Source organism: Epinephelus lanceolatus, chromosome 1, assembly GCF_041903045.1.
Source record: "Epinephelus lanceolatus isolate andai-2023 chromosome 1, ASM4190304v1, whole genome shotgun sequence".
In the NCBI taxonomy this organism is placed as follows: Eukaryota; Metazoa; Chordata; class Actinopteri; order Perciformes; family Serranidae; genus Epinephelus; species Epinephelus lanceolatus.
Window position 1 is genome coordinate 25,368,664 of NC_135734.1, and position 21,076 is coordinate 25,389,739.

Genomic DNA, 21,076 nt, shown 5'->3' on the forward strand with positions numbered 1-21,076 from the left:
ATAAAGTTGAAGACTACAACATCCAGACTTGTAGTCAACTCAAACTTGACTAAAACAGGATGAGATTGATTAAATATGATAAAAACTAGCAAGAACATTTGACACAGAACTAAGGCTGAGACTAAATAAAATTTTGTTTAAAGGTAATATTTGTTTATTAGACTAAGAGACTTTTAATGAATCCAAAAAAGAGACTGACTGGTTGAAGATGCACAGTCTCCTTTCTACAACAACACTGCCATCTTTGCTGTATTTCAAACATCATTTCACTTCTGTCCCGTGGCCGCAGAGGGTGGTGACGTGTAAAATGTTACTAATTTCAGTGTCAACATCAGTGTCAGATACCTACCGCTCTGGTAGGTTCCTCGTAGTCGATCTTAAGGTTGGCCATGGCTTTGATGATGGCCATAATGGACTGGATTGTGTTGCTGTAGACAACAGCTCTGTACTGCTTGCACTCATCTTCTGAGTAGCCATCCTCGTGGATAATCCTGAAAACAGAGACCGGAGGGAGGGGAAGAGAATGAGAAAAAAAAAGAATACTTCTTAATTTAAGCTGAAATCACAAGGTAGCAATGGAACATGATAATGACGTTATTTTATGATTACACATTACATACAGTGGTGTAAAACAGTCGAAGGGGTACTTGAATTTATCATATAGAGGTGAAGGGGTACTTTTTTGCCCCTGGTTGTACTTAATATTCCTTCTCATTGTGAAAATGTTGTATGTTATTTGTTACAATAAAAGTAAAATTATATATTTCACAGATATGTCATTAGATCCATCAAAGATGACCTTTTCCTGCATGTACGAGATCACAAATCACAATACTGCTGCTTTGTGGTAGTGGGAAAATTCAACCGTTTTTGTACCTCTCAGCTATAGGACACCAGAACAAATATTTACTCGCTTTTGGAGCTGTGGAAAGAGATGGAGAGAAAGAGGCATGAGGTTGAAAAAGCATGGGGCTGAGATAGAAGCTGCTGGGCTGGAAACCAAACAGAACCATCTCCCCTGGCCTGTCACGGCCCACAAACCAGAGTCACACAGCCAGGAAGCTCATTGGCTGTGTGATGTGCTGAATGGGACCTCATTAAAATGCAAGTGAGCCCACTGTGAAACACTGAGAGGGACAGCCAAGAGGACTGAATGCCCACAGTGTTTCCCCCTCATCCAAATAGTACTTGTAATAATTTCATACAATCAGATTTGATTGACTTGATTGTAAAGCACTTTGTTAACTGTGCTTTCTTAACCGGAACACCTTGTTTAAATGCAGATTTAACTTACCTGAATGTATGTAGAGTCTCATTTACTGTATACTTGTGAGATTAATTGTAAAAACATCTATAACTACAGTGGGAAGCACTGACAGAGTTCATACCTCCCCAAGGCACAATCCTTTTTGTTTTATTCTAATAATAGAAAATAGAGTTTGCATTGGATCAGGGTCTGCATACAGCAACACACAAGTTCCTAAAAACTGTCAAGTGTAGAGCTGTGGAAAAGGATGAACTGTATAACACTGGGTATGAGTGATTTTGCAACCATTCACGGTAAAACAGTACGACCATACACTTAAGATAACACAAGATTAGTACAGCGGACACCTTCTGGTCGATTAGTCTATCTTGTCTAACCAAATTCTCATTGGCTGGACAGTTACTGGTGTTACTTTTAAAAGGCTGTGCATCCATAAAAGTGTTTGTTCCCAGATGAAAATACCAGCCGTTCTTATGAAAATGCCCAGGTGGGAGTGCTAGAGCGCTTTGGAGGTGTAGTGTTTTTCAGCTGAGACACTTGGTTGGGTCTTGTCTCACAAGTAAAAATGTCCACACAAGGTGAGCACTTGCCCTGGCTCCTGCTCTGGACAAAGGAAAGGCTGAACTACGGAGGGTAAGAGGACAGACTCGCAAGTCTATGTGGCCAGCAGTATTTATTGTACTTTCATTGTTGTTGTTGTTGTTCAGCACTTGTAAATTTAGGAGGTGTCAGTTGGTCTTTGTGGTATTTGACCCGCCCCTGCTCCACTACATTTGGACGGTTGGGGAAAAAGTATCAGTGACTAGCGCAGCGTTTTACCCAGAGCTGAACCTTTTTCAACTCTCAGCAATCAGGAAAAAATGCCAAGCATGCAGCGCTCAGCACAGAATAGATGCTCGGCACTTCATCACGTTGCAGGCATTTGTAGCATAGTGTAACTCCCATTACAAAGATTTTTTAAAAATACACTAGTCTCAGAAAAAAATGTTTTGATGGAAACACAGCGCCACCAGGTAGAATGCACTGCGGCTGATTTAGTTAATCTGGAGATCAGGAGCAGATTTTGTTTTCCTCCATCGACCAATGGGTTGATGGTCGTGGCCTGTATGACTATACATACTGGATGTGCTGGACCAAAGATACAGAGAAGTAAAAATTTGGTTCAACATCTCACAATTCATGAGTTATGATTAAAAAAAAGAGCCTTTAACTTGGTCCAGTGAGGACACTGCGCACACCTAAAACAAATAACTTTCCATCAGATTTTCACTGAAACCTGTACTTTTAAAATATACTTCTGACTGCATGGGAGAACTTGACCATGATAACAGGGTTATATGGATTTCGTGAGCTGCTTCCTCCTCATTTAAATATTTCATCACTGCTGTGTTAAAAATAACTTCAAAGTCGGGTGTCAACCAGGGGGAAATTTTATAGTAGAATACAATGAAGCTGGATTTCATTGAACTCCCATCATTAATACCCCATATACAGTGACTGTAACATTTTTGTCAACATAATTATCCTTTTTAGTCACAACATGCAAGTGTAGTGTGGACCGCAGGGAATTTTTCTGAATTCTTCTGAAGAACTCTGAAACTGGATTAAAAGAAAGGCCATCATTAGCACCGCTGTTTCCTGTGCTTTTCACAGAAATATAATATAGCCTTTTGTCAGGCTTATGAATAGGAAAATCCCACACACACACACACACACACACACATACACACACACACACTATCTCTAATATCTATTATTTGTCCATATTACTAAAAAAGTCAGCCAGAGAAAAATGTTGCTCATACAAGAAGTCTGAGTCCAGTGTGGGACTGAGGGGTTACATTTGACTAAGTTATGTTTGTTCTCTATTTTTAGGCAGCTGAAAGAATTCACTCCCACTCGTCTATGAGCCAAGAGGAGACAGGGGTGTTGCACTCTTTTCACTTCAGTGTCACTTAAAGGGCTTCGATGGACCTTTTTCACAAAAGCCATTTTTATACGTCATAACAGCATACCAGTTCCAGAGCCCTGGTGTTGTGTATTAATCATTGATGCTATTAATGACACTTGTGCTTTTCTTTTTCTTGCAAGTCAAAATGTGAAATAAATCTATGTAAGTGGTTTTAATTGACCTCAGTGAGTGGACTTAAAACAGGTTAAAAATTTAAACATGTATTATGGTTACTACAGGTGTCGAACACTTAAATTTAAAGATTTTAATATAATTTTCAACTGAATTTAAGACCGATTTGTGGACAAATCATCTTTTTCTTACTTCTTACTTTTTCTTGCATTGATGGTAAGTATAAGGGTAAATATGTGGTCCAGTGCAGAGGTAAGGTGAGTTAGGTTAAACCACTCTTTGCCAAAAGGTAAGTGCAGGTATAAAGTATTAGGTTCAGTGGCATTCTGAAAAAGTAGAACATCAAAAATGTGGGATTTGACTCACTTTGACAAAAAGAATTAAGACTTAAAAGATGGATAAATGAAATTAGTGTTTGTGGCAATTAAAGTCCAGTATGTAGGATTAAGGGGGGGTTAAACTGGCAGAAATTAAATATAATATAACGTTTTCTTTAAAGTATAATCACCTGAAATTAAGAATCATTGTGTTTTTGTTATCTTAGAATGAGCCATTTATATCTACATAGGGAGTGGGTCCTTGTCTATGGCGATCACCATGTTGCACTGCCATGTTTCTACAATAGCCCAGAATGGACAAACCAAAAGCCCCCCTGCGACAAACACAGATTTTGGGGTTTTTTTTACGTGAAACTGCTTAAGTCAGTTTTTTATTGGTTTGAATCACCAGATCCGTTTGTTATGGAAAGGAAGAGACCTCTGTGAACGATTCATCTACCGCTAAAAACCTCCTCAACATGTGGATCTTAAGTTACCAGAAAAAAAAGGCGAGCACACACTGCAAGCGCTGTGAAATACTGATTTTAACGTGAACTGCTCGCTGTGCTTTTACCATTTTTAGTCACCAGGTCCGTTCGTTTTGGAGAGGAAGAGACCTCTGCTGACAATTCGGCTCCTGGTAAAACCCTCCCTGAACATTGAACACTGAAAGAATTCTCATCGGGGGAGTTTCAACTGGTTGCAATCTGCAATCCTCACTGACAAATCTCCTAAAATCTTGCACACTGCTCCTTTAGGATTTAAGAAATTTAAACTTAAGACTACCTGATGACATGTAAGACCCTTTGGAGAAGCTTCTTTTTGTGCTTCACATGTACGCATAGGAACATGTATGTGGTGGGGTGGATGTGTACTTTTGTTAATGATGTATCAAAAGTGAAAGCATCAGGCGTGTAGGTGCTCACTGACGTGCACGTGAAAGGATTTTAGAGAACAGTGCCTCCGACAGATTTCTGAAATTGCCTCAGTCAGTGCAGCAACGCTAAACAGGAACACCAACTTTCATTCACACGCATCAGCTGTGGAAATGCGCATTTCGCACCATTTTCTGAACCCGTGTTTTAAGGACAAGCAGGGAGGGATTCAGAGAGACTGACAGGGGTGAACTTTCGCAGACAGGAAACCAGCCGTTCCATTTATGCTTCACTGCACCTTAATCAGAGCCTAAGCTACACAGAAGACAACAGAAATAGTGTTTGTACTCCTCCTTGCTCACAGCTTTTCTCATATCTTTTGAGACTGACATTGTTACATCGCCAGCTGTCACTGCTCATGTCAGATTGTACATATTAAGCCCTTTCTTCTACTGACAAACTAGAATTATTGATTTTACCTCCCACAGCAAGTTTTAAGTGGCTCGCTTTATCTTCAAGTTGCGAGGCTTATACAGTTTTCCCTACACGATTTTTGTTTTAAAAACATCCTTTGAGAGTCGGTTAAACCCTACTGCTGGAAGCGGGAACAATCAGCAAACCGAGAGACGTGGTTTACATGACGACATGACTCACTGCCTCTTGAAACATCCTGCAAAAGTTAAGATTTAAGTCGCTCACTTAATCTGCACGCTGCCAGGCTATTACAGTTTTCCCTACAAGATTTTTGTTTTAAAAACCTCCTTCAGTTAAACCCTACATGGAAGCAGGAACAATCAGCAAATTTTGCAAATGCATATTCAATTTCTTGCAGGAAATGTATTCAGAGTCCGGTCCTTATATACTTGAATATGAAATTTGACAGTGTTTAACAAACAGCTTCCATGTTTTTGTAGTTTTTTAATCTAGAGCAAAAAACATTGACAGTCCAGTGAGAGGTGGACAAGTCCGATAAGGGGAAGGAAAAGTTCATGCTGTTGTTTCAGCGAGGAGCACTATCAATCATCTTTTGTGCAACGTGACTGAAATGGTGTCTGTCCTTAACAAATGCTTACCAAAGCCTTGTCAGATTACACGTAGTGCAGCAATACTGGTGGGCTTTCTCTGCCAGGTTGATTCTGGAGTGCATTTACACTGAATTAGATGACACCCGACAGTAACCAAGATGGACCCTGGTAACTGTTGTGGTCCATGTGTAACACAGGAGAGTGCAGCACACATGTCAAAAGATCTGTGTAGTCGGCAGTGACTGGACTTGCCAATCGATTTGATCAATCGCTTAACAACTGTTTCTCTCATCCATAGGGCTGGTGATAAATGCTCATGGTGCAGTGCCTGTTAATGGCCTATTTCAAGCCTGCTGGCTCTGAGCCAAAGAGTGCCAAGCTAACTGGGCCAAACTCTGTGCATTACTCACCATCTGTCAGTGAGCTAGAAGACTGCATTTATCTGAGGGGGGACATCCCATACACAACATCAGCTGCAGTGCAGAGGAAGATATAGCTCACCTGCCTGTGTGTGTGTGTGTGTCTGTGAGTGTGAATGTGTGTGTGTGTGTGTGTGTGTGTGTGTGTGTGTGTGTGTGTGTGTGTGAGTTTTGCCTTTGCCAGGGCAGAGAAGGAAAAACTACACTGGACGATGTTTTCTGGCACCTGCTTAAAAAATATTAACTAAAGAAATATATTTTTAATATGAAATTAGTTGTATCTTTTATAGATGAAGTGTGGAAATTGATCATTTTCAGTCCCACTTCTGGACTAATGCATTCTGCTTCATTCAGATCTCCTCTCTGGTGTCACTCTGGATTTGAACAAACATGCAACATGCCAATACCCAAAAGATTGTGCCCATTCTTGACAACTTTGCTTGGATTTAACAATCCTGATTTTTTTTTCCTGACATGTGTTTCTGGGTCTTTGTATCTGCTCTCTTGGCACTGCAGTGGGGGGAATGATTGAAACAGACCATAGCGGCACTTTCTATTGTGAAATTACCAATAAAAACTTCTAATCCAAAATCTTCACATGACCCAAAATCAGAGGGATAAATAATTGGCAACCATGATTACATGTTTACCTAATGTAAGCATGTAGACACATGTACCAGTGGAGCAGATGCCCATATAAAGAAATCTGTAACAAGCTGACATCATATTATCTTAAAAGTAGAAAAAACATTTATATGTTATGTATATATATAAATATATATATATATATATATATATATATATATATATATATATATGTTGAAAACTGAATATTTAGAATGGTCTGAGCCTGAGGTTTTAGCTCAAAGGGATTACTTTGACATATGTTCACCTCATTATTTGAGTCTTTGGCCAAGTCCTCTTTAAGTAAAAGAGCACCAGTTGAACCTTAAACAAACAAATATGGTCTGAAAATTGTATTAATATTTTTGCAATTTTAACACTCTGAGCATTCATTCAGGTTATTTTTAATGCCGGAATTGAAAAGGTGATTTATAAGAACATGGTATTATGTTGTACAAACACTACATTTCAAGAACCAGGGCTGTGATTTGAGCCAAAGACATTTTGTTGCGAGGCAATGTTTGTACTGCACACTTGCTTTAATATCTACAAGTAAATGTGCTGCTATAAATTCTTTAATTTACGTTCAGGCAGTACATACTGCTTAGGGGTAAAGCGGTTAACAAATTCACAGTTCGGTTCAATACGATACAGTGATATCACAGTTTGGTATGTTTTTTTAAAATTTTAAAAGGTATGAAAACTAACAATTTGGGCTTTTGTTTTTTTGTACAGAGCAGGAATAAGTGGGTAAAGCAAAGTCAGTGATTTTTTTCCAAACACATTATACATGTTAGAAAATACTTGTTGAAAACATGAAAAGATTGGGAACTGTGTAGTATGAAACTGTGGAGTTAGACCAATTAACTGTGTTTTATCATTTCTGTGTCCAGGATTTTTCAGTATCGTTCTATTGGCCACTGTGTCAGCTTTGAGTTTGTGACGTCCTACGAGCTCTCTCGGCTTTTTTCCAGTCTAATAAATACATAAATAAACATCGGTGTTAAATGTCACAGTCATATAAACACAAATTAAACAGCCGTCATTAACATAACTTTCAGTCTTTTTGGCTGAATCCACCACCTGGCCTGCCAGCAGTTACTGCTCACTGCTGTGGGTGTGTGCTTTGTGATAACATTAGCTATTAGCTGCTGAACGAGAGGCTATAGCCACACAACGGCTCTTGTTCCCTGGTTTGGGGTGTGTATGTATTGGCTTGGCTGCTAAAGAGAAACTGTGGCCGTGCAGGGGGTCATGCCTGTTCCTGTGCTACTGGGTTAGCTGCTAAGGAGAGTTTAGCTGTGCAGTGGCTTGTTCTTTGGCTCCGTGTGTTTGTATCCACCACTTTCGAAGTGGCTCCAAACACCAGACCTGTGGGTTATCAGAGGATCTTCCATTTCTGGTCTAATAATGGCATTGCTAACCATCTTGCAAAGAGCTAGCTTAGCGAATCATGCCTCCCAGTGTGTCTCACTGGAGCAGGATATTTTTGGTTTTGGGGTTGGAGGGGCAGACGGCATGTTGCCCGTTCTCTCGTGTGGGCTGCCTTGTTCAGTGCAGTGGCACTAAAAATATTATATTAAACAGAGTTTAAGCTGTATATTTCATTTTCCAAATGTAATAGGATAGTTCAAAGTATCATTCGGCTTGTGATGTCTACCGACCTGAAAGCCTCATACTGAACAGTTCAATACAAATCAGTGTGTTGTTACACCCCTAATACTGATCCTCAAACAAATGTTGGAAAAACATCTATATATGTATGTATTCCAAACATGTAATTATGCTGTTAAACGATATATTAATTTGTCAGAAATGATGGGAGGAAAAGCTAAACAATGAGTGGTCACTCACTTCATCTGCTTCACAATGGTGCTCTTCCCCGACTCTCCAGCACCTGCAGAGAGAACAAAAACAGGCAGAGGTTAAAAATACACTCCTGTTAGCTGAGAAATGTAAACAGACAGCCAGCGAGGCCGTCTCACATCTGGACCCTTGCTTTGCTCCCCTCCCTTTACCTCCCAGTCTTGCCTTCAGCTCTGCAACTCATCTCAGTTCTCATTTTCAACCCAGACTAGCCTCCTGTTCTCTCTCACTGTATACCTACAGGGATTCAGTGAGCTCTAACTTCTGTAGTCTGAATTCAAATGGTAATACAGAGATGTCTTAATTTCACAGTGGAAACATCCCGACCTCTCCCAACCTCTAAAGGAACAAAAACCACCTGCCATCATAGTCCCCTCTTTTTATTTTGAGAAGAGCCACTTTATCATGGTTCACATTTTAATGGAAATGTCTCGCACTGACAGGATATGGGCTTTTCTTATCCACTGCTATGTTTATTCTAATACCCTGAGGCGACCAGCGAGAGCTCATCTGCCACAAGGAATCTAACACAACACACACACACACATACACACACACACACACACTCACACACACACACACACACACATACACTAACATACACACACACCCAGGGGTGCCTGTCAGTGCACTCTCCGTTCGTACTCGCCCGGGGTGAAGTCTCTCTGGGATGACCCTCAAAATACACTACTACGCAGCATGCAGCACGCACATGCACAGCGAAGCCTCTGGGCCAAGATAGCTTCCATGGACAGCTGTCAGCTCCTACTCCTTAGTGGTATATGAGCTCAGACCGGCTAATGGAGCAGAATCTGCAGTTTGCCTTAAAATAAAGACAGTTTTAACAAATATCCGACAGATTTTGACAAACAATGTGTCATCACATCCCTGGCTTTGTACACAGGCTGACAAAACGTAACCAAAAATGTAACAAAACCAAAAGGGTGTGGGCATCCATGGTCATGGTTTTCTTTTAAAACCCACAAACACATGGTGACATTTTCCAATTTACATCCACCTCATGGTTCTGAGGTCCCCTCTCTCTCCACCAAGCAATTTGAAAATCACACTGTGATGAAGCATTCATCCATCTGCTGTACAGTCTGTGGGCCATATTGTTAAGCAGGAGGAAAAGCGAGGAAAGAAATGCTCTCTCTGACTCGCTGCATACCTTGAATTGAAAGCTGTAAACAGATTCCCTGCTGCAGAAAATGGGAAATAACTAAGATGCAGGCGGATTCAATGGAAATGCGCAGTGTGACTTCCATATAAATCCAGTAATTGTGTCAGAGCGCAGATGGAATACTTAGCCGTGAATAAATCATATGTGCCTATTACAGACAAGCTTTGTTTGATTTAAAGGTCCACTGTGTGGGATTTAGGAAGATATATTGTCAGTAATGGAATATAATATAATAAGTATGTTTTCTTAGTTTATATTTACTTTAAAATAAGTAATGTTGTGTATTCATTAGCTTAGAATGAGCCATTTATATCTACATAGGGAGCAGGTCCTTGTCTATAGAGTCTGCCATGTTTCTATAGTAGCCCAGAACAAACAAACCAAACACTAGCTTTAGATAGGGCCATTCGTGTTTTCATGTCAGCCATCTTAGTTAGCAGCCCCTCTGCAATGAGCAGCGTCACAAAAACACTGATTGTTTTAATGGAAAACTGCTTTCTATGATGTTTTGCCAGTTTAAATCATCAGGTCCATTTATTTTGAAGAGGAAGAGACATCTGTGGTGAATTTAGCTCCCACTAAAAAGCCCCTGAACAATGAACGCTGAAGGACGTTTCAGCTGGTTGCAATCTGCAATCCTCACCACTAGATGCCACTCTAAATCTCACATACTGGACCTTTAAGCTGGTTAAAAGTACCATACTGGTTTACAGCCAAAAGGAAATCTTCTTCTACAGCTCCTCACTCTCACTCTGTATAACTGTATTTATTAGAACAACCTCTTAGGTTTAAGCACCAATAAAGAAAACTAATAATTTATAATTTTCTGGAGGAGACCAACACAGTAAGACAGTCAGACATGACAGAGTTTGTCCCTGGAGCCTCTGTGGCTCAGCCACAGATATGCGAGTCTGGAGCCAAACTGCCAGAGCATACTTTCTAGACCTGTGAGTTTATGAATCTGACTGACCAGGGCCAAGCTAGCAGGCATTTCTTTACACACACACACACACACACACACACACACAAAACAAGCACATGTTCTCCTGAAAGTAGTAAACATGCCCTTTGGAGTTTGTCTGGTGAACCTGAAGCTGCTACCAGTTAGAAATGAGCAGTGAAGTTTGGCACATACAGTGGTGCCACTGCTGCTTTGGTTAACAAATAGGTAACAGCTCTCTTCACTGTGTAATACAAATACACTTAATCTCCTGGCTGATTTTGTGTATTCTCAGTTTTCAAGCCTGTTCTTGTGGAATCTGTCTGGTGTTCAAATGATTTGATTGCAAAATATAGTCTGTTCCTCTAGTCTGTTAACTTTGATGTGAGAGGACCACACTCTAAAAATGTAGCCAAGATTGGTGTACAAGATGTGGTTTTATGTACTCCCCAAAATAGATGAACAATGCACTGCTGCAGTAATACTTATGAGTACTTCAGCAACTACAATGTACATACATATATGCAGGCAAGTGATGTCCTGCATTGCACTGTTCGCTTTAATATTGCATACTTCCCAGCTGGCAGTAAAAGGCTGCCAGCAACTGTACAAGCACTTGTACTTTAATAAGATGGTTTGCAGAATTCCTACAGGATTGGACACACTTCGTTTCTACTAATAAAACCTTAACTGAGTGAAACACACATTTAGAAGGATATCTGGGACTGCTGAGGAATCATAAGGATGATTTTGCCATGGTCACTGATGTGATATGAGTGGCAATCGCGCTCAAGATTGGGGTAAATGGTGTATGTTGCTGATGGTTCTGTGGGGGAAAGCTGTGGCTGAAATTTAGGGCCTGATGACAGTCGGACTGATACCACTGATCCTGTCGCTATTACACAACACACTTTGCCTGATCTGTGGCTAATGCTGCATTATCACCATGGCTCCCTTTAGACCATGGAGGCTCAGGACTGCACACACACACACACACATACACACACACACACACACACACACACACACACACACACACACACACACACACACACACCATTTCCACATGCCCTATTGATACTGGTACTTTCCAAAGATTGTTTGGAAAAAAAAATGCATGACTCAGCACTGAACAAGAAGAGCTTCTCTCCACAGTAAGCTGCTAGCTATAACTGGTGGCCTTAGTCATCATCAGATCTCACACAGTGCCAGAGTAGAACAAACCAAGTCATAGACTTAGCTTTATTTTTTTTTAAAGCATAAACTGAGCACGATAAAATAAACACTTAAAAACTAAGCTTAAACTTCACTGAAACTAAAATGTTACCAAGCTGACCTTTAGCCCATCCCTTCTAAAAACAAACCGAGCTTGCATGAAGATGAAATGAAAGACACACTAATGAATTCAACTAAACAATTTCGACGAAGACACAGAGGAAATGGACTGCTTGTGCAGAGCAGGGAATGAAGAAAAGTTGAGTTTGCAGGAAAATAAATACTGTCCACTGCCTAGCAACTGGGCAACATGTACGACAGTTGTGGTCATCTTTGACTCATGGTAGAAAATGAGGAGGAAAAAAGGCAGGGGGGGGGGGGGGGGGTGGGAGAGGACTGCCAGTGTAGGCTCCAATTTCATTTGAATGAGATTAGCTTCTGTTTGTCTGTCACAATTTCTTCACCCTCACTAATAAAATAAAGAGGAAAAATGTGAGTGTGTGTTCATGCTTACATATCATCTGTCTGCATGTGTGTAGGGAAAGGAGGGGGTATTAGCATGAAAATATGTAGTACTAGGAGAAAGCAGCAGGGAGTTTGTAAATCTCTCAGCAGGACTCAGGAAATTGCCTGATTACTGATGGGTTACAATGTGACTGGCAGATAAGCAGAACCAACACAGAGATGAGTGCCAGGGGGACCTGTGCCAAGGAGCCCACGGGATTAACATGGGTCCAGCTGCTGTGGGACAGAGCCTGGACCTGACCCATGATGGATGGACTGTATTCACAGGTGGGGGGTGTCATTAACAGAGACACAATCAGGTCAGATGACAGTCACGGTAAAAGAGTATGTACCCTTTTTGATGCATTCCCGACGCAGATTACATCGGCACGTAGAAACAAAAATGTGAACAGTTTTAATCAAGCCCCAGGTGGCTGCAGCCTGAGGTGAACCTTTGCTAATTGCAACAAAGGAAAGAATATATTGATCCCTTTGGGTCAGGTAAGATATCAAAAACAAAGTATGTTGTGGCCTCGGGGTACCTGGTGGTTTCATTAATTTAGGGAGCTGATTAAGACACCTACACCTGTTTTTATTTATAGAAAACACTGGCAAAATGAGTATCTCATTAGGACTCAAATGAGTACCTGTAACTGGGTATCTATCTTTGTTTGGAAAGGAACAGGTAGCTGCTCAGGGCCATGTGGGAATTAAATACAATTATCATCATTACACCGAGGGAAATCTGCCAGCTCCCACTGTGCAGACTGGTGGTTTTGAGGCTTACGTATAATTATCCAGCATACCCGTAGGCGACAAGCTAGAAGTTGAGAACTCTGGCAGCAAGTTCAGCAGTAAACCAAATGTGTGTGAACATTATAGCCATGGACAGCAACTGGTGTGTCAGTGCCACACTGCTTGCTGAACTTCACCTCGCTAACACAGACAAATGACTTGTTTTGAGTCATACTGTATCAGCAGCTTTTGAGCTAAGTAGAGCTACATTTGTCTTAGTAGGGAACAGGGAGGTCAAAGGTTAAGTGCTATTCGGTTAACTGCAGAGAATATTTTTTAACGGTTTTGCATGGCATTTACAGGTTAAAGTCTGGTGGGAGCTAGCTAAAGGCACTGGTCACACATTCAGCATGGCTAGTGGTGCTAACATAGTCGACAATGCTAAAAGCCGCTTTCTCACTGGGGCTTCTTGGGGGAGACTGGAGGGTGGTCACCATATTTGCCCAGCAACGCCATCCCACCACCAGGAAGGCGTTAACAGCAGTAACCACTGAATGAGCAGCACCACAAGCTAGCTCCCACATGACCCAAGTGGTGCATAGTGCAAATAAGCTATGGCTTACCAAGGGAGACTTGAAGGTGGGTAGTGGTCTCCGTGTTTCCCCTCTATTATTGCAGCTAGCCAGCTGTCTGTCAGCAAAGCCAACCGAAAATATGATATGGCAAGACAGCTACAACACAAACCCCAGAATCCCACCACATTCAAATTGGTAGCATTCTGAAATGCAGCGCTAAACGGTACTGAGTCAATGGCACACCGTACATTGTCAACCCCCATAATAAAATGACACACAGCACTGCCACCTGCCATCGTCCACATCGTCACAGTGTAGAACCTAACTGAAGTCGTCCTGTTTTTTTTTTTCTGGGTTTGTCAGACATATAAGCCATGGTGATTGATAAGTCTTTCAATGTCATATTCTCCAAACTGAGCAGTTTTCTTGGCAAATTTGAGGTTGCTAACATGGAGCAAAATAAACCTGAACATTTGCAGAGGGCTGGCGAACGGGGCCATCAGTTCAGATTTATACAAATTTCTTTGTTAAACTGTGAAACTTGCGTCCTAATAAGGAATTTCAGTTTTTCTTTTGCAGAAATAGGATCTGAGAGAAGAACTGACAAAGCCTTTATCGACTCCCACATTTGACCAGTGATGAAACCCGATGAGAGGAAGAAGTGTGCCAGCCAGCTCTTCTGTGAGAAATCCTGGCATGCTTGCACCCTCTCTAGAGTTTCGTTATTCAGTGAAGCATGATGAAACTGACAAGTCTGGACATAAAAGGAGGAGAGAACGAAGGGTACTTCCCACTATTCCGTGTCAAGACTGAGGATCAACAGATTAAAAATAATCAACTTATTTCTTTATCTTCCTGCTGTGCCTATGTGTTGCATCAGAACCCCTGCAGCCACAGCCTCATCAAGTTTAAAATGTTAACAGTCTCCTCCTCCGCCTCCCATGGTATTAAGGCTTTTACTCTGTGTGTGAATAAATGTGCATGTGTTTGGAGCAAGTGTGAGCCATCCTGGTGGGACTCGGAGCAGGACACAAAGGCAGCAGTGTGAACCCCTGCTAGCTGAGAACACAGGCCCGCTGTTGATGTTTAGGCTTAGACCATTCCTATCAGCGCTATAGCTCGCACAAGTTCCTCACACCACTCCGCCTCCTTTCAGTCAGCATGACAACTGCCTCCGCCAGCCACAGCAAAGCGTTTTATGGCCACTAGCTAGAGAAAATGCTTGAGGGGACGTGACGAAAGAAGTTAAATCTCACTACTGATGAGAGGAACATATGTTCAACTGTGAAATGATCTCAGACAAACAGCAATTAAGATTTAACACAAGCTCCATTTTAGAGCATTTAATTGATTAGTAAAAGAGTGAAATCCCAAAAACTCCATAGTAAAATTTGTGACAACTGATGTTTTGATAAGGGAAAGAAATACTCAAACTCAAAACGTTTTATGACACATACATACAGTATAATCTAAAATGTACAAAGATGCATTTTTTTTTAGTAGCCTTTTCTTCCCATTTAGATTTCTGTCTTCCTAGCTGATACTAAGTATTTAATAATTTAGCCTAATGGCAGTTACAGTGGCCTTGAATAGTGTGACCATAATGACCCAAACACCAGCACAACATAATATAATCCAAATGAACACTCTAAGTTTCACAATGACAGTCTTCCTTGAAGTGCAATAGTCCTGCATTGCATAAAGCTGCATACTCAAGGTGTTTATTGTATTGGGTCCACACTCCGTAGGAATGGGTTGTTTAATATCCCCATTATGTTCACATAGACCTTATTCAAACATGCTTTTTAGCGGTTTAGCTGCCTCTGTGTTATTTGTGAGGTAATTTTGGTAGCCATTTGTATTGAACCTTCAGGTATGCAGACAATTCACTCAAAGATCCTGCAGACTGAAACACTGCCTTGAAAAGAGTAAAAGAGAAATATAGTGGAGTCTAACAGTGTGCAGACCTCTTTTGTGCCCTGCAGTAATGTATTTTTTGTCTTGCACCTGAGTATTTTTGCCCACACTTGGTCCCTCTTACTGAAAAATTAATAAAGCATCAGCTCTGGTGTGTGAAAAATGAATGCCGCACGCTTTAATGAGAAAATCTGTTTGACTGATTCTAATGCTGCCACTGTGAATGTGGAGAAGGTAAAGTAACAAACAAAGAGAAGACTGAATAAAACATTAGAAAGGAGCACAAGGATATTTTCTTTTAAGTCAGGCTCGTCCAGCCACCAAATCTATAACGCGATGGCCCTCTGGTCCTTCCTGTCCACACTTCACAGCAGATCTGTTAAATAAATCAATACCTGACCCCTTGGTGACAGGCTGACCCATGAATACCAAATACCTATAAAGCTCAACTCTGAAGACATTAGAGGCAAACATTGGAAGTCATGAGGCTTCAAATCAATATGCACTTAGAGAAACTGAGACCGAATGCTGTTTAGCTCACTTGAATGATTTTTCCTGCTTCCTTCGTGTGCTGACAAATACTTGTCCCATTGTTAGACACTGCTTCTCACTGACTTGAGACCTCTCAGTCTCTTTTCTCACTCTCAGCACCCCGAGACACACTGAGGCCTAAACAAATAGCACAATAGGATGGTTGAATCCCCACATTCTTCCCAATAATATACAGTACACTAAGCATCCAGGGGAAAAGTGATGAGGCAGCTAGTGTTAGAGCAAAGACGAGCAACTAAAGTGATAAAGGACGCAATGGGAATTCAAGGAAACAGAGGTAGAAATGAAGGGGACACTGTTAAAGAGGAAAAAAACAACAATAAAAAGCGCTGAGTTGGCAACTCGTGCCTGCAGCAGGATCCAGTGAGACAAGTCAGCCTCACTACACTGAACTCTGTGACACACACAGATATCTCTGAAGCAACAAAATCGCCTTTATCACTTCTCCATTTCCCCATGGCCTCACTCTCTCTTTTTTTCCATAATCTAATTAATTTCAATTTCCATCATTTCTCAAACTCTTCCTCCCACTGTCCTCGGCCGCCTACACACCAGCCGTGAGGCGGCCCGATGCCGCCTGTTCTTCTCAGCTATGTGTTGAGAAATGTGCCAATCCAGACTCGAAACCAGAGGCCCTCCGAGAGACACATGTGCCACTTCCTATTCTCAGATCCAATCAAGGCGGAAATGCAAGCAGCTTGCACAAACGCATGTAGACTCGAGAACGCAAAAAAAAAAAAAAAAAAAACACAACACACACACATACACACACATACACAGACGGGCATATCTGTCTGTTTTGAAGACAGGGACGGAGAGATTCGGTCTCCTTCAACAGATGGCTACCAGGCCTCAGGCAAAGAGCAAGCCTGGACAGCACACTGACAACTGCTGCCAAAGAAGAGAGGGATGAGAGGCAACAAGACCAAATCTACTTCCTCTATGTATATGGAGTAAATGTGAGTTAAGAATAAAGAACCTTAAGAAGGTGGAGGAACATGCATTTGATGACAATTCAGTAGCCACATTCCTTGATAATCTATTAATCATTAAAAGCTTCTGAAACACAAAATGCACAATTTTCCTCATTGAAAAGCAGCCATAATTATGTGGTTAGATGAAGAGCTGCAAAGGTCAGCCTGGGATAACTCTTAGCTTCAACATGTTAAGTTGCAACATATTTTACTGTTTATGGAAACCCCCCCCCAGTCATGGTTAGAATCGATTAATCATTAACGTATCCAACTCAAGGCGTGAAAAGTAAAGGACAACTCATGAGTAATGCATTTGATTCTGGGACCATAAACATGCAGTAAATAATCGATGGAGTTTAAAGAGCTTTGTGGTAGTTCTCCTGCAGAGGTTATTAATCACAAGAGGACCACATGGACAACACGCCTCCAGAGCAATTAGAGGGTGTAAAAATTGACCAATGCATATCAGAAAATCAAGAGTAGAGGGGAGGGAGTCAGAAAGAAAAACAGCCTATTTATTAGTCAGTGATAGGGTTATACTGATAAACAAAACTCAAACAGATCTGAACTCAATTCAGTGAGAAGTGTTTTAAAAATCAATAGGAAATTCAAGTAGGATGTCTCTGTGAATGCACCACGTATCTGTATTGTTTTGGATCAGACCACAGGCCATAAAAGTGGTAGATGTTAGACACAAATTCCTAGTAATACACTGTGTCTTTCTTAAAGGATGCTGAGCAGACATCCTCCTTCCGTCAATAAAAGACTGAAACGTAAGGGGCTGCTGAGACAGGAAATGCAGATGAAAGAGGGGGGGTGAGAGTATCATGTTGAAATGTGTCTGAAAAAAGTTCAGCTGATAATGGTGCTCATTGGAACTGATGATTCTGTCAACCTTGAAAGTGTAGGAGAGGTATGATGTACTGACCTGGTATTATCATGCACCTTGGGTGATCGGATATCAAGTGGACAGCGCTGTGTACAGGTGTGAATGCACCCAATGTGTCCAATTCCTAAAACCACATTTGAAGTTGGTCTGGGCGGCCACCTTCTTTCAGCAGGATGCACGCTAATGTGTCCTGGACCATAATGAAGGACTGCCTACTCAGCTATGTCCCTCGCGTTGGTGGAAGTACATATCTATTTGTGCACCAACGGACCACCACAACCCCCGTCCCATCCCTTTTCTTCTTATCACCCCTCCTGAGGCCTCTGTTTGTCTGTACTGTCTGAAAGCCAGTGGTGATTGCATTAGCATCCAGAATATGTCTGTGCAGCCATGTCATCTTCCTCTTTTAACTTCTGGCAGACTAGACACAGGAAGTGCATTGCTCTTTCCTGCTGGTTAAAAACAACAATGCATTTGGTCTTTGCAAACGGAAAAGATGTATGTGTTTATTTGCATATAGAGCAGAAAAGTGGGATCTGATCACAAGTGTTATTTGAGACGCATGAACATATAGACTTAGAGCTATCCACACATAATCAGATCACCCAAGTCCCATGTTAATACCTGGTGTAAACAGAGCCTGTCTCCTTGCTCTCATTGAGGGATATGGTGAGCAAAACACACAGAAGGAAACAGCAGCTGGCTGTATGATAGACTGACAGGTCCCTGTTAGTAATCTCTACACTTCCACTCCTCTGCAGGCGCTGCCTCACCTTTAAAGACCTTGACAGTTGATCAAACAGCCGATCAGGACCCTCATTAAATGAGAAACTTCTGAATGTCCAACTTGTTTTTATAGTCAAAGATAAAGAAAAGCCAATTTTCTCATTTGCTCAGCCGTAATGGCAAAAATCCCACATGACGTCCTTTAGCAAGATAAGATTGTGACGTCAAGATCTTCAATAAGGTAGCGTCAGGTGTCAGCAGTTTTGATGGGCCGAAGAGGAAGAGGAGAAATGTGCTTTATGTGTTTTACACAGAAAAAAATATCCAGGGTTAGTTTTTGCCCTCTGGGGTACCTCCATGTCTTGCTTTTCACTGATCTCTGATTCTCAGCTACGCTGGCAACTGTTTTGCAGCATGCAGGCACACACATGCACACACCCACGCACACACAAACACACACACACACACACACACAAGCAGATCTGTTAAAGTAATTAGGAAATTATATGTTTCACTAATTGGATAGATGGAAAAAGGGATGTAGAGCAGGTAATATATCAAAACCACCTGCTTCCAGTCTACAGGGAGGGGAGGCTGAGGACTGCAGAGACAGTGGTAAAAGTCAGAAGAGCTACATGAAGGTGAAGTGGTCTTTGGAGGTGGAAAAACAAGAGGTAAGACAATGTCAGTGGGGGTTAAGAAAAACAACGATGTGGATGAGAGACTGAGTTGAGAGGGACAGCAAACCATTAATCGTAGCAGACAGCAGAGAGGATCAACTGAGGAGAGTGAAAAGGTGAAGAGAGGAGAGGGGGTGGAGAGAAAGACAGAGATGGCCTTTAGAGACCCTGATGGGACACTACTAGAGTGAGGTCCCACTGTGAGGGTGCCAAATTAACTGCCTGGTCCCTGGCCATAACTGCAGAGGATTGAAACAACCTTGAAATCCACCACACCGAGGAGTATACGAGTGTATAAAAATCGAATTCAGACACACTACATAAGACGGAAGCTCCAATCAACTGGGCAACAATCTGAGTCAGCTGATATTTATTACAAATGACCTGATCACGCTCTTTAAATTTGCTGATGATGAGGGAAAATGAAAATAGGTGAGGGCTCTCCTGCTCTCATTTCTTTTTTGGCTTTGGCCCAAGTGTCTCTCCTGCCTCATTTCATCAGCTCTGAATGCTAGTAGTGAAACCATTTAACAGAGCTGTGAGCAGGAGCGGCTATCAGGACCGCTACAGTGCCAGGAGCAGTAATCACAGCCCACCAGATGGAAGGAATTCATAATTGATGGCGATTTTCAAACTGTTTGCAGGGATGAAGGAGTGTCGAGCAGAGGGGTGCTGAAAGTCTGCAGCCCAGTGAGCATTCTGTAATGTGCCGTAACATCTGGAGCAGACCTCCTCGGCCATGGCCCATGGCGCTACTACAAAGCAAATAAATAAGCCTATTTCCCAATAAATAATGACCTTTACAAACACTACTACTAACATGTTTTCCTATGATGATTAACCTGCTGTGGTAGATATTTTTAAAAACTCCCAAAATGACTGTATAACTTCATAGCTGATGGAATTACCCAGCTGCGCTGCAGGACAAACTCAGCTGCTCATTTGAACAAGATGTTCATTTATTTAAGCATTTGGTATCAATGGAAACTAAAATCTAATTGCAAAGACACACACACACACACACACACACAAACACTTTTTTATTTAATTTGCTCCCTCCATACACTTTCCTAACACAGCTGTAGGCAACTGATAACTGTGTGTAGCTTTTATTTATATCAGTAATAGAACAGTAAAATCAATCATCCGAGAAAACTTCACATTTTTAGAACAATGAATGTGAAAATAAAAGGCCTGTAAAAACACACATCCGTCCAAATCTGACACCAGACATCTGTTGGAAGCCATGATGCATGTGCGTCTTTGTGCCAGCATCCTCGCTCCGCTTTGACGCCTGCTTCCATTTAATTTAATCAGAGCTTACATCTTGCAGGCATCTGGTGAGGTCTGCATTAGGATTGTGTGACATGACCTCTGACACTGTGCTGCTGCCCTTGGTCGAGACAAAGACCTGGGACAGCCTCGGGTGTATTGAAAGACAATCCCTCTGCATACACAAACACACAGGCACAAACACAAATACATGTGCCGACCACAGGCATATTATCCTTCATCTAAAGCAGCACCATGGCCTAAAACTGGGGTCAGAGACTTCTTTAAATCCTCATACCATACAGATGTTCAGTCTGCTGTTATGAACAGAAAATATGCAACATTCAAACACTTCTTAAAGGAAATGGAGGCATGCCGCTTTGTTCACAGCACACAGACACCTTTGCTTGCTACTAAACAATGTGACATGACTTCCTG

The 21,076-nt window shown here is 41.6% G+C and overlaps 1 protein-coding gene across 1 annotated transcript in view; it reads right to left on the reverse strand.

Moving 5' to 3' along the window:
* Nucleotides 1-21,076, reverse strand: part of LOC117257011 (guanine nucleotide-binding protein G(i) subunit alpha-2) — a 74,710-nt gene that overhangs the window by 15,918 nt on the left and 37,716 nt on the right. The window contains exons 2-3 of the mRNA XM_033626806.2: nt 8,465-8,507; nt 350-491 (exon numbers count right to left, since the gene is read on the reverse strand). Of these exons, the coding sequence (XP_033482697.1) occupies nt 350-491; nt 8,465-8,507 (185 nt within the window). The remainder of the gene's footprint in view (nt 1-349; nt 492-8,464; nt 8,508-21,076) is intronic.